Below are 20295 nucleotides of genomic sequence, written 5' to 3' on the forward strand. Positions count from 1 at the left end.
GTAAGCCTTTATACACAGAGTCAGCTGTTTTTTATTTTATTTAGTGTGTGTCTGTTTGGGTACATGTGTGTGCAAGTATATTTGCCATCATGTTGTGTGTGCATGGAGGCCAGAGGTTGACACTGGGTGTCTTATTCTGTTGCTCTCCACCTTACTTTTTGAGATCATCTTTCACTAAAATTGGGGTTTCCAGTTTCAGCTAGACTGGCTGGCCCAAGATCCCCTAGGATCCACCTGTTTCTCTGTACTCTTAGCATTGTGATGAGGTATGCGAGTTGCTGTACCTGGCATTTACATGGGTACTGGGGATCAAACTCAGTCCACATGCTTGTTCAGCAAGTATCTACCCATTGAGTTATCTACTTAGCCCTGGGGAAACTTTTTTCAAATTTTATTTTATATATCCATGGCTGGCCTGAAACTCTTAATGTGTACTAGGCTAGCTTCAAAGTCACAGAGATCCACCTGCTCTGCCTCCCAAGTGCTGGGATTAAAGTAGTGAGACACCACTCCCAGCTCAGTTAGTTGCTTTTAGAAGCTAAGATTTAGAGGGAATTGGGCAGCTAATGAAGTACTGGGGCTTTTTTTTTTTTTTTTTTGTGACAGGGTTTCCCTACATAGCCCTGGTTCTCATAGAACTCATTATGTAGACTAGACTAGCCTCAAACTCAGAGATCCACCCTCCTCTGCCTCCTGAGTTCTGGGATTAAAGGTGTGCACCATCATGCCCATAATACTGGGCTTTCTTGTGTGGATGTTTGGAACCTGATTGACCGTATGTTTCAGGGATTGAGCCATGTGCTCAGAAAGGGCAGTGCCAACCACTGGCTACCCTTCCTTGCTCCTGTGACAACCTCAGTGGTTGCCCTGCTGGCTCTGACAAGAACCTTCTCAACTGCAGCCGCCAGCCCTGTCAGGAGGGTGAGCTGCGTTGCGTGTTGGGCGATGTCTGTATCCCACACACATGGCGCTGTGATGGCCACCCAGACTGTCCCGACTCCAGTGATGAGCTCAGCTGTGGTACGTGCCCTGGGATCTTGGTATATCTGTGTGGGTGGGGAGGGCTGACAGTTACTGAAGGACATTAGTTATCTTCCCATGTGTGACTAGATTGAGGATGTGAACACATGCATATTCCCAGGCCTTCATCTCTGTGGTAGAGGATAAGACATCATCAGGAATAGTGATTTCTCACCAGTTCTACTCAATCTTAGATCAGGATGAGTTGTAAGAGTTGGCACCTGGAACCCTTATGCACCCCACTGCTAAGCCTCTCTACTGATGCCTGGGCTTATTGCAGACACCAACATAGAAACTGACAAGATCTTCCAGGAGGAGAATGCCACAACTACAAGGACTCCTATGACCCTGGAGAATGAGACCTCTCTCAGGAATGCAACAGTTGCCTCTGCTGGGAACCCTTCCCGAAACCCAAATGCCTATGGGGTTATTGCAGCTGCTGGTAAGATAGGCCTTCCCTTGTGAGGAGCTTGGGGTGACTGGAGGGGACATATAGTAGACTGCCTACATATTAGTGTTGATAGTTTCTACCCTTCTTGCCCCACTCCTCTGACCATCTGTCTGTCCCCCACAGGGGTGTTGAGTGCCATCCTGGTTTCTGCCACTCTTCTCATATTGTTACGACTCCGAGGTCAGGGTTACCTGCCCCCACCAGGGCTGTTGGTGGCTGTGAAGGAGTCTCTGCTGCTGTCAGAAAGGAAAACCTCACTGATCTGAGGATACGTTGTCACCACCTGGCCCTGAGTGCAGTCAGACCGGGGCAAAGCCACAGTGGGACATGCAGGCAGCTGCTGGCTTCTCGAGACCTGGGCTCTTGGCCACAGAGAACTTTGATTTTAAGCTTCTACAGATGTGGTCCTAGAGACTAGGGGTCCTCAGATATTCCCCTTGTATGTGGGGAGCTTGGATGGAGAACTGCCATAGCCAGGACTGAGGGGCCGGCCCCAGGTTGCTCCCAAGAAATGGGGCCACCCTGGCTTAGACACTCCTGCTGCTCATATTGATGGGTGGTGATTAAAGTTTCTTTACCTCCTCTGCCTGCCTCTAGCCTCTGTTTCCCTTGGCCTGGGCAGCCTGGGGTCTCTTCTGGATCCCCTTTCACCTTCTAAGGGAGCCTTCAGCCAAGAGAACATGGGACGGTGTTCTGGACATGTCCTCTGCTACTCGGCCTTCTGCAGAAAGTCAGGTTGGGTGTTGAGTCCACCTGTGTTAACAGTGGGCTTAACAGAAGAGGAGGAGAGCTGAGGTGGTGTCCCCTCGTTTGAGAGTCCTTTGTCATGGCTTCTTCTGTGACATGGAAGCTGGGCAATCCTGATTTGAACTTGGCAATTCCCTGTTGTTGTAAGGCCATAATCATAGCACTTGGGAAGGCGAGGTAGGAGAATTAGAAGTAATAGGCTTGATGGTACATACCTGTAATCCTAGCTACTGGGGAGGTTAAGGCGTGAAGATCTGGACTTCAAGGAATGTCCAGGCTATTCAGGGCGACCTTGTTTCCTCTCTTCCCCAGTTGGTTGATGTTTTGTGAAATAGTTTTGTTCTAGGCTAGCAGGTTGTTTACTGTCTAGTGGTGAGTTAGCCCTGGGAGGGAGGGACTGTCCCGAGGTGATAACCGAGGTCCCAGATACCTGAGCATAAATAATACAGAAAACAAGAAAATGCAGTTAATGTACAACTTGCCTTCTGAGTAACAAGGCAAAGCTCTTCTCAGACTCTTAGCCCATAAATTCGTAAGTAAAATGGTGGGGACTGTTGGAGTCCCCCCGACTGGCAGAGGAGATACCTCTCGGCATCTTTGGTGGTGCCTATTAACCTGGGGTCTCATGATGAGTATCGGAATTCTGAGGCTGTGCAAGCAAGAGGACCTGAGTTCAGATCCCCAAAACCCATGTAGAAAGCTGGATTTGCCTGTCATCTTTTTGCTGAGGGTGGGTATGAAGACAGGAGGATGCCAGAGACTTGCTGGCCAGATAGTCTAACCTGAGAGCTTGAGATTCAGTGAGAAATCTTGTCTCAAAAAATAAAGAGGAGGGACTCGGGATATGTTTCAGTGTTTAAAGCACTTGTTGCACAAGCATGGAAACATAGTTTGGATCCCCCAAAACCATGTAAATGTGGGGTGGGTTTCTTGGCCTGCCTGTAATTTTAGCCTTGAGGCAGGGACAGGATCCCCAGAGCAAGCTAGCTAGTGAGATCCTGCCTCATTGAATATCATGGAAGAATAATCCAAGATGATTCCTGTCATCAATGTCAGGTGTTCACATACACATGCATGCATAGACATACATGTGGACTCTTTAATATGAGCCCACACATAGGCATACATGCACACTCCCCCATACACTCACATTTTTTAACCTTGGGTTTCAATATACATGTATATACATATATACTTGTACATATGCGCCTGCACATACACACACTCTTTTGAGCTCCCCCCGCCCCAAGAAAAATCTCAACAAAAGGAATTCATGGAGCTCTGATGCCTGGTTCCTGGTAGGAAGTGATTGGCTACTGATAAAGATGCTGAATGCAGAGGGAGGGAATGTGCACCAGGAGGGCTTCCTGAAAGTGGGAACTGCTTTGGCTCTGGAACCCTGCTCTCCCAGTCCCTTACAGGGGAAGGTGGATGAAGCAGAATCTGGATTTGGGCAGTGTGTTGGGGCTGGGTTTTTGAAATAGCAGTTGATGCTTTAGCCAGAATGGGGATGCATTAACTGATGGTAGAGCCTCTTGGAGGTAGGTAGGGAACAAGACATTCCTTGGCCCTTTATGCTGACACTTGGATCCCCAGTTTGACCAACAAAATGTTGCCGAGAGAGCCACAGCAGGCCATTTCCAACTGGGAGAAAAGCACTTCTGTAACACATATCAACATGTGTGGATATCTTTTGTCTGTATGTGAGGGTTGGGCTCCTTCATGTGCCTACTGGATTTAAGTGGCTGTTAAGGCATTGGGAGTCCTAAGGTGTAAAGCAGAGGTTGCCCAGTTAGGATCTCTCACTTGGAAATAGGGTCTCATGTAACTCATGGTGGTCTTGAACTCCTCATATAGCTGAAGATGACTGAACTCGTGTTTCTGCTTGCCTTGCTCTCCTCAGTGCTAGGATTATAAGCATGTACTACCATGCCTGGCTTTTGTGGAGTGCTAGGGATGGAATTCAAGGCTTTGTGTATGCCAGGTGTCTGCCTACAGCCATGTGTGGTGGTTCTTTTTTGTAATCCCAAGTGTTACAAGTGGTGAGATTACAAGAGTGAGTTGAGGCAGGGGGATTACCTCAGGTTTCAATACAGATTACACTTTGTTTATGTAGACACTTTACTGAGCTACGTCCCTTGTCACATCTTTTTTCTCCTTTACCCTTACTGTTTTACTTAGGGGAAAGGGTGGCCCTACTTTGGCAAACAGGAAGGATTCCTAGGCAACTGGAGTGCCATTCCTACCCCAGTCATGGACTTGGACATGGGGTAAGGACATGGGGGGGATGCTATGTAGCCCATGTAGAGACTGATGTTGTTTGTGTGGGCACAGGTTTGGGCATATGGTAAGTGAAGACTCAATACATTCTAAGTGGTATCAAGGTAGCCAGGAAGGGGTATGCCAGGGCCGTGTGTGGGAAGATGGGGAGGGCAGGGAGGGCTTTTGAGTATCCTTGTTCAATTCTGACCATTTTTTCCTTCTCTTTGTCGAAGAGGAAAATTCACATAGCTTAAAATTAACCATTAACTATCTCAAAGCTCACAGTCCAGTGCATTTGGCATATTCACAATGTTGTGTGTTCTGGTTCTGAGAGACTTACATCATCTCAAAGAAACTCCAATCCCATGGGACTTGGTGGTGCACTCCTGCAGTCCCAGCACTGGGGAAGATGAGGCTGGATAATCACAAGTTTGTGTTTAGCCTGGTCTACTACATACACCCTGTCTCCTCAACAACAGCCGCCACTACCAAAATGTAAGTTAAGAAATCCTGTTCCCACCGGGCGGTGGTGGCGCAGGCCTGTAATCCCAGCGCTCGGGAGGCAGAGGCAGGTGGATCTCTGTGAGTTTGAGGCCAGCCTGGTCTACAGAGCTAGTCCAGAACAGGCTCCAAAGCTACAGAGAAACCCTGTCTCGAAAAATCAAAAAAAAAAAAAAAAATCCTGTTTCCATTAGCATTTACTCTCCCATTCCTCCTTCCCTCCCCCCAGCAACACTAATCACTTTCTGACCCTATGGATCTCCCTGATCTGGAGTTTTCACACAAATAGATGCACAAGTCACCCCCACCCCCACCCCTATGTGTTTCTCTGCATATGCATTTTTTTGTATTTATTTGTGTAGTTTATGTGTGGGAATGTGTTTGCTTGCATGCCATAGTGGCTGTGTGGAGATCAAAGGACAACTTGCAAGAATTGGTTCTCCTTTTTTACTATTTGGATCCCAAGAGTCAAATTCAGGTTGCCAGGCTTGGAGGCAAGCACCTTTACCTGATGAAACATATTTCTGGATCTTTTTTTTTTTTTTTGGCAGGATTTAATGTGACAGGGTGGCTTTGAATCCCTGTTTTCCTGAGAGTTACTTAAACTCCTGATTCCTCTTGTTTCTGTCTCCTGAATGCTAGGATTAAAGGCATGCAGAACCACACCTGAGGTGATTTCTTTTTCTTTAGATGTAGTCACATACTATTGCCAAGTGGTTTGGATTCACTGTAACCTGTGCTTGGCACCTGGAGTAGTCCTGCCTCAGCTTCTCAAGTGCTGGGAGTACAAGAGTGAGGGGCCACACATCACTATATATTTGATATTTGTGGTTGGCCTTTTTGTGAACACAGTGTTTTCCAAGGTCATTGAGCTACAGTGTGTGCCACTGCTTTGTTCTGTTTTATAGCTCAGCAATAACCCATTGTGTAGGCTAATGACCTCTTGTTTATTCATTTTTCAGTTGCTAGGCAGTAGGGCTATTTCCATTGGCTGTGTTCATTTTTATAGGTGGCAGAAATTAAGCTACATGGACCACATAATATCTGAGCTGAGATTTATATATCTGTATCTAGATCTCTTTTGATTCAGGGTATCATTCCATCATGCCTGTGTGGACCTAGAATTCACTGTTTAGCCTATGCTGGTCCTGAACTTTCAACAGTCTTCTTTACCTTCTCAAGTTCTGGTATTTTATGCATGTCACGAGTTTTAGCTAGTTTGTGTGTTTGATGGATGTTTGTGCTTGTATCTGTGGAAGCCAGAGGACAACTTTGGGCGTGGTGTCATTCCTCAGGTGCATTCCACCTTATATTTGAGATAGAGGCCTGAGTTTCTGGAATTACAAGTGTGCTATCATGCCTGGCTTTTTTTTTTTATGTGAGTTCTGGGGATGGAACTCAGGTCTACAGGCTTATAAGGTAAATACTTGCAACTGAGCCATCTTCCAGCCCTTCTTTAGAAACGTGTATTTATGTTTTGTCTGCATGTATGTCTGTGTACCATATGTATGACTGGTGCTCATGGAGGCCAGAAGATGGCAACAGATTTCCTGGGACAGGAGTTGCAAATGGTTATGAGCTGCCACATAGGTAATAGGAATCAAAGTTGGATTTTTGGAAGAGCAGCTAGTGCTCTTAACTTCTGAGCCATCCCTCCAGCTCCAGGCCTTTTTATTTGACTGAGTCTTTTGCTACAACCTACACTGGCCTGGAACTTATGATCCTTCTGCCTCAGCCTCCTAAGTGAAAGGATTTCAGGCATTTGCTATCTCACCCAGCTCTAAACTAGGGTTTGAAACTGAGTAGTCCACTCATGGCAATCTGGATAACTGTACCCCTGTGAGACTGGGTAGAGCCCTCAAAACCCACAGTACACATGGCTAAGCCCACAACCCTTATGTCTCAGGTAGTGGCCAGGTTGAGACAGGATGTCCTGACCTTGTTGATGCAAAGTCTCACAGCAGAATATAACCTTGAACTCCTGATCCTTCTGTCTCTACTTGTCCAGTGCTAAGATTGCAGGATATACCACCACACTTGGTTTATATGGTGCTGGGGATGAAGCTCAGGACTTTGTGCATTTTTGGGCAAATGCTCTACTAACAGAGCTACACCTTAGCTTGCTTTGCTTAGTTTCAAAATTTTAATTTATTTTTTGGTTTAATAATTTAAATTAGCATAATTTAAATTAGCATAGTTTCATTATGGCATTTCAAACAAAATTTGTTTCTTTTCACCTCTCTTTTTTCATTGTCCTAAGCCCTGAATGTGCCCTCTTATCCTCACAGCCATCTTTCTGATGTCATGTCACAGGTGGCCTGTTGCCCTTCCTGATGCCTCAATGTTTCTTTCTCCCTGTTGTGATCTCTTTTCTAGTTTCATAGCCTCTGTGCACATTAAGCCTCACTAATGTGCACATATATAAGTTTGGTTTTATGCATGAGACAGGTGAATTTTGTTTTTCTGAGTTTGAGTTACTTTGCTTAATTTTGTCTAGAGCAATGAGTTCCCCTGCACATTTCATGATTTCCTTTTTCTTTACAGCTGAGTAAAATCCATTGTGTATTTTATATCACTAATTTATTTTTCTATTATTTATTTATTTGTTTATTTTCTTTTTTGATGCAGGGTTTCACTATATAGCCCTGGTTGTCATGGAACTTGCTATGTAGACCAGAGTGGCCTTGAACTCAACAGAGCTCTGCTTGCTTCAGCTAGAATTAAAGGCTTTTGCCACCATACTCCACCAAATTTTTATTGTCCTTTCCTTTGCTGATGGACATCTACACTGGTTCCATTTCCTTACAGTTGTGAATCATGTCACTTTGTTAAGGTTTTTTTTTTATTTATTTTTTTTTTTTCTGAGATAGGGTTTCTCTGCGTAGCTTTGGTGCCTTTCCTGGAACTCACTCTGTAGCCCAGGTTGGCCTCGAACTCACAGAGATCCACCTGCCTCTGCCTCCTGAGTGCTGGGATTAAAGGCATGCGCCACCACCACCAGACACTTTGTTAAGTTTTAAGCATGGCTTATATTGCACTGTTGAAATTCAAATGTCAGGGCTGGAAGTTGAATCTTCACATTTGGGTGCTGGTGGCAACTATCTAGAAGAGAATTGTTTTTCCTTGCCAGGCAAGATGGTGGAAGCTGGAGGAGAAGGCTTAGTTTTGCTTGGATAGAAGGACATCCTTGAAACTGTTGGATGTTGCTTTGTTTTAAATGTGAATTTAACCTCAAAGTATAGATATCCAGCAGCATATGAATGGATAATCAAGAGGGGGTATGCATATACAATGGAATTTTATTCATGTGTAAAGAACAATGGAATTATGAGAATTTCTGCAACTTCCACTAAAAGTCCAACTAGCGCCGGGCGGTGGTGGCGCACGCCTTTAATCCCAGCACTCGGGAGGCAGAGCCAGGCGGATCTCTGTGAGTTCGAGGCCAGCCTGGACTACCAAGTGAGTTCCAGGAAAGGCGCAAAGCTACACAGAGAAACCCTGTCTCGAAAAACCAAAAAAAAAAAAAAGTCCAACTAGCATGACCCATAGTTGAGGAATAATTGGTTTCCATAGTAGCAGGAGGATATTTACCCTACCCCCCTTAAGAACACAGTGGAATACAGCAAGACAAAGCTAGATGGCACTCTTTCCCCTTGTCTGACTCTTTTAGGGTGTCAGTTGCCTTTTGGTTCAGTTTGTCCACTTGGCCTATTTGGCCACCCCTCCCCACCAGCTTTATGCATTTGTTGATTTAATCCTTTTCACCTGTTTCTGACAAGATTTTTCAGCTTTGTGCTTTTTTTTTTTTATTGTAGAATAGACATATACATAAGTATCATGCAGTAATATACTGTATAGAGACATTGTTTTCAGTGTGTGACTGCATAGATGTGGGATAACATGTGTAATGAGGCTGAGGATGTGGCTCAGTTGATAGAGTGCTTGCCTAGGATACTGAAAGCTCTGGATTCATTTCTCAGCACTTCATAAAACTATGAATGTTAGCATACATTTATGATCCCAGCACTGGGGAGATGGAGGCAGGAGGATCAGGAGGTCAGGATCATTCTAGGGTATGTAACAAGTTTGAGGCCAGTGTAGGATACAGGGACCTCTGTTTCCAAAACAAAACCAATTGACCAACCACCACCAAAAAAAAGAAAAAAAAAAAAAAAAAAAAAGAAAAAGAAAAAAGAAAAACAAAACAAAACAAAATCCCAACAAAAACAAAAAACATACAAACAAAAACCAAGAAAAAAAGAGGATATGGTAGAAGGTATATCAGTCAGTGTTCTCTAGAGAAACAGGACTGGGAGAATGTATATATAGGGGGTTATTAGATTGTCCTTACAGGATGTGGTCTGAGTAGTCCAACAACCCAGTAGTTGCACAGTCCATGAGGCTGGATGTTTTAGCAGTCTCTACCTGGCACTGAAAGTCTGGCGAATTCATGGAAAGCTGAAGATGTCAATCTACTTTGGAATCCAAAGACGTTGGTTCTAATGTGTTCAAGTAATGCCTCAGCAACAGGATAAATGGGCTTCACAGTAAGACTGAGGGCAAGCAGGTAAAAAGCAGTTTCCTTTTTCTATGTTCTTTTGTCTGGGCTGGCATCAGAAAGTGCCACCCAGATTTAGGGTGGGTATTTCTGCTTCAAATAATGTAATCAAAAAATTCACTGGAGTGCTTAGCAGCTTGGATTCCAGCTTGATTGCAGTCAAGCTGACAACCAAGATTAGCCATCAAAAGGGCTAGCTGGTGATTCAGTCACAGAACAATTACAGTGACCAGCAGGAGGCCTGAGTACCATCCCTAGCACTGAAAGAGTTTACTATTGCCTAGTGACACCAGAGATTCCATGAGATCACAATGCAGCATTTACATACTTGTGATTCCAGGTAGGCCCATGGAGAAGCTGAGTTGTTTTTCTGTCTGGCAGATTCACACCCAGGTTTCCTAGTCTCAGCTTTTTTCATTATTTATTTTTTTTTTATTTACATGTATGTGTGAATGCATGCCATGTATGTGCACGTGTCCTTGGAGGCCAGAAGAAGGTATTGGGTCCCCTTAGCTAGAGTCACAGGAGGTTGTAAGCCACCTGATGTGGGTTCTGGGAACCAAACTTGGTCCTGAACAGGAAGTGCTCTTTATTCTGACTCATCTCTGCAGCCCATTAGTTGTAGCTTTGTAGCCCCATTCTTGGTAGTTACCCTGCTGAGGACTTCATCCAGTATTTGTTTTTCTATAGCAGAGGGTTCACTTCAAGATTATCAGGGGTACACTAGTCATGGAGACAGCTGCTGATGAGTCTAGTGGGGTTCCGTGTTGGCTTCTGCAATTTTGGTGGCTTAAATGAGAATGACTCCTACAGGCTTATACATTTGAATGTTTGGTGCCCAGTTGGAACTGTTTGGGAAGAATTAAGGAGGTGTGGCCTTGCTGGAGGAAGCCAGTCACTGGGGGCAGGCTTTGAGGCTTCAAAAGACTTGAGTTGGTTTCTCTATGCCTTCTACTTGCTGTTATAGATGTAAGCTGTCATGCCTTCTCTCTACTATCATGAACTCTGACCCGCTGGGACCATACCCATTGGAACCATAAGCCCAGATTCTTTTCTCTTATAAGTTTACTTGGTGATCTTGTTTTATCACAGAATTAAAAAAGTAATTAATACAGCAGTGAAGGGGGTGGCTAGTGGTAAATATAGTTCCAGCTACAGCTGTGAACTGGTTGTGGCTGGGCATCAGTGAGTGGCTGTGATGGATGCAGAGGGGGCAGTAGGAGACAGGAAATTCATTTTGAGGCAGAAATTCCCTCACATTGCAGCTTTTGTAGGTATTAGATAGAGAGGAGCCACCAAGTTGGACTGAAGATTGCCTGTGCCAGCCAGCATGCTGAAACTGGCTTCTCTGTTGCTGAGGCTGCAGCAATGGGTGCTGGTTCATAATTTCATTTTTCTTTACAGCTGAATAAAATTCCATTGTGAACCATATTTTCATCATCTGTTCATCTACCAATGAACATTGAGACTGTTGTGAGTAGAGCAGCAATGAAAACACAGTTGTGCAAGTTTCTCTGTTCAGAGCCCTTCCATAGGAAAAGTATAGCTGGGTCATATGATAGCTTTCTTTAATTTTCTTGAGAAAACTCCACACTGAATAATGCCTGTAATAGTTTACACTTGCCAAAATTTATTTTCACTTGTTTTTTCTACCCCCTCCCCCGATCAGGGTTGCACTGTGTAGCTCTGGCTGTCCTATGTTGACCAGGCTGGCCTCACCTCCCAAATACTGAGATTAAAGGTGTGCACAATTACACGTGGCTCCCCTACTGGTTTTATCTTTGCTTTATTAATTTACTGTTTTTGTTAATTATTCTTTGACAGTTTTGTACATGTATTTAACATATTTTGGTCCTCTTTACCTCCTAAACTATCTCTCATTCACTCATACTTCCATTGAAACCCTTTCTTTCTTCCTGATAACAAGTCATCTTCCTTACTTTCATTTATCTTTTAAACAAGATTACATTTAATTGATTTATTTTGTGAAGTGTATGCATATGTGTGGATATGAATGCCACAGCACTTGTATGAAGGTCAAAGGACAACTTGCTGGTATCAGTTCTCTTCTTCAATGTGGGTAACAGGGATTGAACTCAGGTTGTTAAGCCATGGCAATGAGCACCTTTACCAAATGAACCATTTCATCAGCCTGTCTTTGTGTGTGTGTGACCCATTTAGCCCTGGCTGTTTTGGAACTCAGTATGTAGGCCAGGTTGGCCTTAATCTCACAGAGATCCACCTGCCCCTGCTTCCCAAGTGCTTACCAACTATAATGATCCTTAGTTTAATTAGAATTGTTTGCATGAGCATGAGTGTGGGTTGGTTTATTTAAATTGTGGCAATTAACAGTGCTGTGCTTTTTTCCTTTTCTTACTTCTGTAATCTTACTTTGACTCTTACTTCATGGCTGGCTCCTGGCATCCTCCTCTCCTTGTTTTCTTTCTCCTTTTTCCCCCAGATTTCCCTTTCTAGATATTCTGTCTGACAGCCCTGCCTATCCTTTCTCCTGCCTTGCTATTGGCTGTTCAGTCCTTTATTAGACTGTCAGTTGTTTTAGACAGGAAAAGAACCACAGCTTTACAGAGTTAAACAAATGCAGCATGAACAAAAGTAACACACCTTAAAATAATGAGTGTTTATCTGCATGTATGTATATGTACCATGTGCATTAAGTGCCCCCAGAGGCCAGAAGAAGGCATTTAATTTCCTGGAACTGGAATCATAGATAATTGTAAGCTGCCACATGGGTTCTGCAAATTGAACCTAGGTCTTCTGCAAGAGCAGTCAGTGCTCTTAATCACTGAATCATCTTTGTAGTCCCCAGAAGAAAGCATTTTATATCACCCATCCACATCTTCTGGCTATTATATTCTTCCTACCTCCTTTTCCATGATGTTTTTAGAGTCCTTCGAAAGGTTGATACAGATTTCTCATTAGGCTGAGCATTCAACAGTCACACTGAACAGCCATGAATCTCTATTAACTGCTCTCACATCCAAAAGAAGCTTTTCTGACAAAGATTGAGAGCAGCATAAATCTAGACATAAATGTAAATATTTAGAAACGTTGACACTATGTTTATTTAGCAAATAAAACAAAAACCCTCCATAATAATATGACCTTCCAAGTCGTGGAGTTAAAAAAAATATTAATTTTTTTTTTTTTTTTTTGTTTGCAGACCTGCTCTTTCTATGCTACTGTGTAGCCCTGGGTTGTCCTGAGCTCACTATGTAGATTAGGCTGGCCTTGAACTCAAAGAGATCTGCCTACCTCTGCCTTCCAAGTGTTGGGATTAAAGACATTCACCATGCTTGACTATTTGTTTTGTGTTAATTATGTGTATGTCTATGTATTTGTGTACAGGTTTGTATGAAGGTATAAGAAGGTTCTGGAATTGGAATTTTAGACAGTTGTGAGCTGCCTGATATTGCTGGGAACTGAGCTTGGATAGTTGTTCTTTCTTCTCTTCTTTCTTCTTTTCTTATTTCTTCTCCTTCCTCCTCCTTTCTTTCTTCTTTTCTTTTGTCTCACTATGTAACCCTGGGCTACTTCTGCCTTCTGAGTGCTGGGATTAAAGTTGTGTGCCATAACCTCCAGCTGAATGAGTCCTTTTTTTTTTCCCCGTCTTTTCATCTTTTCTATTTTTTTATTTTTTAACTTTTTGTAAATTTTATAATTTAATTTAATTTTATATATCAGCCACGGATTCCCTTGTCCCCCCCCCCCTTCTCCCCAGCCCACCCCCCATTTTCATCTCCTCCAGGGCAAAGACTCCCCTGGGGATTGAGTTCAACCTGGTAGATTCAGTACAGGCAGGTCCAGTTCCCTCCTCCCAGGCTGAGCCAAGTGTCTCAGGTTCCAAACAGCCAGCTCATGCACTGAGGACAGGTACCAGTCCCAGTGCCTGGATGCCTCCCAAACAGATCAAGCTAATCAACTGTCTCACTTATCCAGAGGGCCTGATCCAGTTGGGGGCTCCTCAGCTATTGGTTCATAGTTCATATGTTTCCATTTGTTTGGCTAATTGTCCCTGTGCTTTTTTCAATTTTGGTCTCAACAATTCTCGCTCATACAAACCCTTCTCTTTCTTACCAGTTGGACTCCTAGAGCTCCACCTGGGGCCTGGCCGTGGATCTCTGCATCTGGTTCCCTCAGTCATTGGATGGGGTTTCTAGCAGGACAATTAGGGTGTTTGGCCATCCTATCACCAGAGTAGGTCTGTTCGGGCTTTCTCTTGACCATTGCCAGTAGTCTATTGTGGAGGTATCTTTGTGGATTTCTGTGGACCTCTCTAGCACTTTGCTTCTTCCTATTCTCATGTGGTCTTCATTTACCATGGTCTCCTATTCCTTGTTCTCCCTCTCTGTTCTTGATCCAGCTAGGATCTCCTGCTCCCCTAAGCTCTCTTTCCCTCGACCCTTGCCCTTTATTACCCCCACTCATGTCCAGGTTGTTCATGTAGATCTCATCCATTTCTCTGTCCTTGGGCAATCCCTGTGTCTTTCTTGGGGTCCTGTTTTCTAGGTAGCCTCCCTGGAGTTGTGAGTATGAGTCTAGTCATCTTTGTTTTACATCTAGTATCCTCCTATGAGTGAGTACATACCATGTTTGCCTTTCTGAGTTTGGGTTACCTCACTCAGGATGATTTTTTTCTAGATCCATCCATTTGCCTGCAAACCTCATGATGTCATTGTTTTTCTCTGCTGAGTAGTATTCCATTGTGTATATGTACCACATTTTATTTATCCATTCTTCAGTTGAAGGGCATCTAGGTTGTTTCCAGGTTCTGGCTATTACAAACAATGCTGATATGAACTTAGCTGAGCAAGTGCCCTTGTGGTATGATTGAGCATTCCTTAGGTATATGCCCAAGAGTGGTATAGCTGGATCTTGGGGGAGATGGATTCCCAATTTTCTAAGAAAGCACCATATTTATTTCCAAAGTGGTTGTACAAGCTTGCATTCCCACCAGCAGTGGAGGAGAATTCCCCTGGCTCCACATCCTCTCCAGCATAAAGTGTCTTCAGTGTTTTTGATCTTAGCCATTCTGATAGGCTTAAGGTGGTATCTCAGAGTTGTTTTGATTTGCATTTCCCTGATGATTAGGGATGTTGAGCAATTCCTTAGATGTCTTTCAGGCATTTGAGTTTCCTCTGTTGAGTATTCTCTGTTTAGTTATATAGCCCATTTCGTAATTGGACTGTTGGGCATTTTGATGACTAATTTCTTGAGTTCTTTATATATTCTGGATATCAGTCCTCTGTCAGATGTGGGGTTGGTGAAGACCTTTTCCCATTCTGTAGGCTGTTGCTTTGCCTTGTTGACCGTATCCTTTGCTCTATAAAAGCTTCTCAGTTTCAAGAGGTCCCATTGATTGACTGTTTCTCTCAGTGTCTGTGCTACTGGTGGTATATTTAGGCAGTAATCTCCTATGCCACTGCGTTCAAGACTACTTCCTACTTTCTCTTCTAGCAGGTTCAGAGTAGCTGGATTTATGTTGAGGTCTTTGATCCACTTGGACTTAAGTTTTGTGCACGGTGACAGATATGGATCTATTTGTGGCCTTCCACACGTTGATATCCAGTTGTGCCAGCACCATTTGTTGAAGATGCTTTCTTTTTTCCATTGTACAGTTTGGGCTTCTTTGTCAAAAATTATATGTTCATAGGTGTGCGGATTAATGTTAGGGTCTTCAGTTCAATTCCATTGGTCCACATGTCGGTTTTCATACCAGTACCAAGCTGTTTTTATTACTGTAGCTCTATGGTAGAGCTTGAGGTCAGGGGTTGTGATGCCTCCAGAAGTTGTTTTATTGTACAGGATTCTTTTGGCTATCCTGGGTTTTTTGTTTTTCCATATGAAGTTGAGTATTATTCTTTCTAGGTCTGTGAAGAATTGTATTGGTATTTTGATGGGGATTGCTTTTGGTAAGATTGCCATTTTTACTATGTTAATCCTACCTATCCATGAGCCTGGGAGATCTTTCCAATTTCTGACATCTTCAATTTCTTTTTTTAGGGACTTAAAGTTCTTGTCATATAGGTCCTTCACTTGCTTGGTTTGTGTTACCCCAAGGTATTTTATATCATTTGTGGCTATTGTAAAGGGTGATGTATCTCTGATTTCCTTCTCAGCCTGTTTGTCAATTATATATAGGAGGGCTACTGATTTTTTTGAGTTGATCTTGTATCCTGCTATGTTGCTGAAGGTGTTTATAAGCTGTATCAGTTCCTTGGTTGAATCTTTGGGGTCACTCAAGTATACTATCATGTCATCTGCAAATAGGGAAAGCTTGACTTCTTCCTTTCCCATTTGTATCCCCTTAATCTCCTTATGTTGTCTTATTGCTCTGGCTAGAACTTCAAGTACTATATTGAATAAGTATGGGGAGAGCGGACAGCCTTGCCTTGTTCCTGATTTTAGTGGAATCACTTTGAATTTCTCTCCATTTAATTTGATGTTGGCTGTTGGCTTGCTGTAAATTGCCTTTATTATGTTTAAGTATGTTCCCTGTATTCCTGATCGCTCCAAGACCTTTATCATGAAGGGGTGTTGGATTTTGTCAAATGCCTTTTCTGCATCTAGTGAGATGATCATGTGTTTTTTTTCTTTGTGTTTGTTTATATGGTGTATTACATTGATGGACTTTCGTATGTTGAACCACCCTTGCATCCCTGGGATGAAGCCTACTTGATCATGGTGGATAATTGTTTTGATGTGTCCTTGGAGTCTGTTTGCCCGTATTTTATTGAGTATTTTGCATCAATGTTCATGAGGGAGATCGGTCTGTAGTTCTCTTTCTTTGTTGCATCCTTGTTTGGTTTAGGAATCAGAGTTTGGTAATGTTCCTTCTGTTTCTATTGTGTGGAACAATTTGAAGAGTATTGGTATTAGCTCTTCTTTGATGATCTGGAAGAATTCTGCGCCGAAACCATCTGGTCCTGGGCTTTTTTTGTTTGGGAGACTTTTAATGACTGATTCTATTTCCTTAGGGGTTATTGTACTATTTAAATAGTTTATCTGGTCTTGATTTAACTTAGGTATGTAGTACCTATCCAGAAATTATCCATTTCTTTTAGATTTTCCAGTTTTGTGGAGTAGATGTTTTTGAAGTATGACCTGATGATTCTCTGGATTTTCTCATTGTCTGTTGTTATGTCCCCCTTTTCATTTCTGATTTTGTTAATTTGGATGCTCTCTCTCTGTCTTTTGGTTAGTTTGGATAAGGGCTTTTGTATCTTGATTTTCTCAAAGAACCAAGTCTTTATTTCATTAATTTTTTTGTATTCTCTTGTTTCTATTTTATTGATTTCAGCTCTCACTTTGATAATTTTCTGGTGTCTATTCTTCCTGGGAGACTTTGTTTCTTCTTGTTCTAGAGCTTTCAGGTGTGCTATTAAGTCACTGGTATGAGATTTTTCCAACTTCTTTATGTGTGCATTTAGTGCTATGAACTTTCCTCTTAGCACTGCTTTCATAGTGTCCCATAATTTTGGTATGTGGTATCTTCATTTTCGCTGATCTCTAGGAAGTCTTTAATTTCTTTCTTTATTCCCCGGAATGGCTGGTGCCCAGGAATGGGACTTAGGGGCAGTCCTATCTGGGAATGAGCCCAGCACTCACCTCTCATCCAGATGGGAGGTCCAGGGCAGGATGGGAGCTGGGGGCTGCGAATTTGAGTCCTTTGTAAGAGCAGTATGTAATCTGAACCACTGAGCCAACGCTCAGCTCTTTCCAACCACCCAGGGATGGGCTTTTGACCAGGTTACAGAATTCTTCCTGAGGAGCAGTTGGTTACCCCATTGCAGTCATGCTGTTATTATTGCACTAGTGGGCACATCTTTCCTGGATTATTCAGTGTTTTGATGTCTAGTTTGTTGAGTTCTTTATGTGATTTGGAGATCAGTCCTCTGTCAGATGTGGGGTTGGTGAAGATCTTTTCCCATTCTGTAGGCTGTCTTTTTTTCTTATTGACCGTGTCCTTTGCTCTGCAAAAGCTTCTCAGTTTTAAGAAGTCCCATTTAATAATTGTTGTTCTCAGTATTTGTGCTACTTAATTTGTGTTAATTAAGAAAATGTGGTACATATACACAATGGACAGCTACTCAATAGAGAAAAACAATGACAGCATGAAATATGTAGGCAAATGGATGGAACTAGAGAATACCATCCTGAGTGAGGTAACCCAAACCCAGAAGGACAAACAAGGTATGTACTCACTCATAAATGGATACTAGATATAAAGCAAAGAACAATCAGATAGTAACCCACAGAACCAGGGAGGCTACATAGCAGGGGGACCCTAGGATGACTGTGACTTATAATAAATTTTGGTTTTACTCAGTTACTGGGCAAGCATCAGTGAAACATTTCACTGTTAGGATAAGAATTTGTACTGTATCAAGCTGATAATAGAAAAAATAAATAAAAAAATTCAAGAGCTAAAGAGGCCCGCAGAAATCCACAAAGATACCCCCACAAAAGACTGCTGGCAATGGTCGAGAGATAGCCGGGACTGACCTACTCTGGTGATGGGATGGCCAAACACCCTAATAGTTGTGCCAGAAACCCCATCTAAGGACTGAGGAATCTGGATGCAGACATCTACGGCTAGGCCCCGGGTGGAGCACTGGGAGTCTAATTAGTAAGAAAGAGGAGGGTTTATATGAGCGAGAATTGTTGAAACCAAGGTTGGATAAAGCACAGGGACAAATAACCAAACGAATGGAAACACATGAGCTATGAACCAAAGGCTGAGGGGCCCCCAACTGGATCAGGCCCTCTGAATAGGTGAGACAGTTGATTGGCTTGATCTGTTTGGGAGGCATCTAGGCAGTGGTATCAGGTCCTGGGCTCGTTGCATGAGTTAGCTGTTTGAAACCTGGGACTTATGCAGGGACGCTTGGCTCAATCTGGGAGGAGGGGACTGGACCTGCCTGGACTGAGTCTATCAGGTCGATCCCAGTCCTCGGGGGAGACCTTGATCTGGAGGAGGTGGGAATGGGGGGTGGGTTGGGGGGAAGTGGAGGGGGGCAGGAAGGGAGAGAACAAGGGGATCTGTGGCTGTTATGTAGAACTGAATAGTATTGTAAAATAAAATAAAAAAAATCTGTACAGAAAAAAAAAATTCATTTGTCACAGTGGCATTGGAAACTGCAGTGTATGACTCAGTATATTTTTTTTGCCCACATAGCTCTACATGCAGCTACTGATTGCCATGAGTCATTGGCCTGGCTCAAGGCCTCTGGTCTCTAACACATCATAAATCCTGGACCATCGCTAAGACTTCTTTTATCACAGTCATGCTTTAAGTTTTCATCTTTGGTGATGATGATGATGTTATGCTCCTGGATCTGGTTCTGCAGCACTGGCTCTCCTTTGAGGTTCAGCAACTCGTAGATGGAGTAGATGTTTGGATTGACCTATTTGAAGTGCTGGATTTGGGCCCTGATGGTATTTGAGGTAGTCAGGCCACCCCAGCCGCCTGCCATACACATCAGGCTCTTTGGGGTGGCCACTCCATATGTACTGTGGGCTCTCACAAATCATCTTTAAAGCAGACATGGAGTAGCAAATTAATCTCAAGGGTATAATGCTACCTAACATAACCAAGAAGGAAATTTCCAGAGACATTCCCATGGACCACAGTTTAGAAGTCCAGTTAGAAACAGAAAAATAACAACCAAAAATCTTTGCTTGGATTTATATGGCAGTGGAGTTGGGTGATTTCTCTAAATTTGAATGCTGAATACTTAATATTTCATCATGCAAGGCCTGAACATCAATGCTTAAGTTGTCATGTGACCATCTTTGGAAAACATATGATCAGCAATAACAGATGCACTTAACAGAGGCAATATAGCAAGAAACAATTCTGCAGTTACAATTCTGCAGTTACCCTTCACCTGAGATTTCACCAACTCTTTCTTCTCAGTCACTAGTTTTTTTCATTTGAGTCTGTGTTGGTCAGGAGGCTCTGTTCTTGGCTCAATGACTTTGTCCCCCAGTTTTCTTTCTTTTCTTTAGATATAGCTCTGGAACTTCTTTATCAGTTTTCCACAGGTCAAGTCAGTTATTCAGGTATGCATACTGGATTTTTAGCACCCCAAGGAAAAACACAAACATAGCCTCAGCACCAGTGAATTACTGGATCTGTGTCATTTCATTGGCCTGACAACATCTCTTCAAAGGACCATGACCCTGAATTTTTTCAGAGGGTCCCCAAAATGTTCTGTAGCAGTAAGGCCATCCTTGCCCAAATTAAAATAAAGTTTATAAAATAGAAGGCAAAATATTGTGAGGAGTAGCCATAGTACTCTCTTCCCCTTCCATTTTTAAATGATATTTAAGTTATCTATTAGTTCTTTCCACAGAAGATTGACGCTGAGGGTTTCATGGAATGCCTTGATATGAGTTGCAGCATACTGTTTGCAAAACTCCTGAAAATGCTTGGCAGTATATGCAGAAGCATTGCCAGTTTTTAGTATTTTACAGGGCCTAAAAGCACCAAAAGCTATGAGTAAAAACAATAACACCCTTAGCTGTTTCTCCTGATAGGGTAACAGCAAAAATGAGCAATGAATAGGTGTCCACAATGACATGAACATATTTCAGCCTCCCAAACTCGGGACCTGAGTAACATCCATGTGCCAGATATAATTTGGCAATAATCCTCGGGGAGTCATGGTGTAGGAGGATAGAGACATGATATTAACACTTACACATAAAGGGCACTCCTTAATTATCAAGCGAG

The 20295-nt window shown here is 43.0% G+C and overlaps 1 protein-coding gene across 4 annotated transcripts in view; it reads left to right on the forward strand.

Moving 5' to 3' along the window:
- Cd320 (CD320 molecule) overlaps positions 1 to 20295 on the forward strand; it is a 143040-nt gene that overhangs the window by 5814 nt on the left and 116931 nt on the right. For 2 of the 4 annotated variants that reach the window (XM_037197962.1, XM_028859929.2), the window contains exons 3-5: positions 787 to 1020; positions 1301 to 1462; positions 1595 to 2055. In XM_037197962.1, the coding sequence (XP_037053857.1) occupies positions 787 to 1020; positions 1301 to 1462; positions 1595 to 1737 (539 nt within the window). In that variant the 3' untranslated portion in view covers positions 1738 to 2055. Of the gene's footprint in view, positions 1 to 786; positions 1021 to 1300; positions 1463 to 1594; positions 2056 to 20295 lie in introns of those variants that run through there. The other 2 variants (XR_005089711.1, XM_028859930.2) reach the window with 1 other exon arrangement.

Source organism: Peromyscus leucopus, chromosome 22 (genome assembly GCF_004664715.2).
Source record: "Peromyscus leucopus breed LL Stock chromosome 22, UCI_PerLeu_2.1, whole genome shotgun sequence".
Classification (NCBI taxonomy): domain Eukaryota; kingdom Metazoa; phylum Chordata; class Mammalia; order Rodentia; family Cricetidae; genus Peromyscus; species Peromyscus leucopus.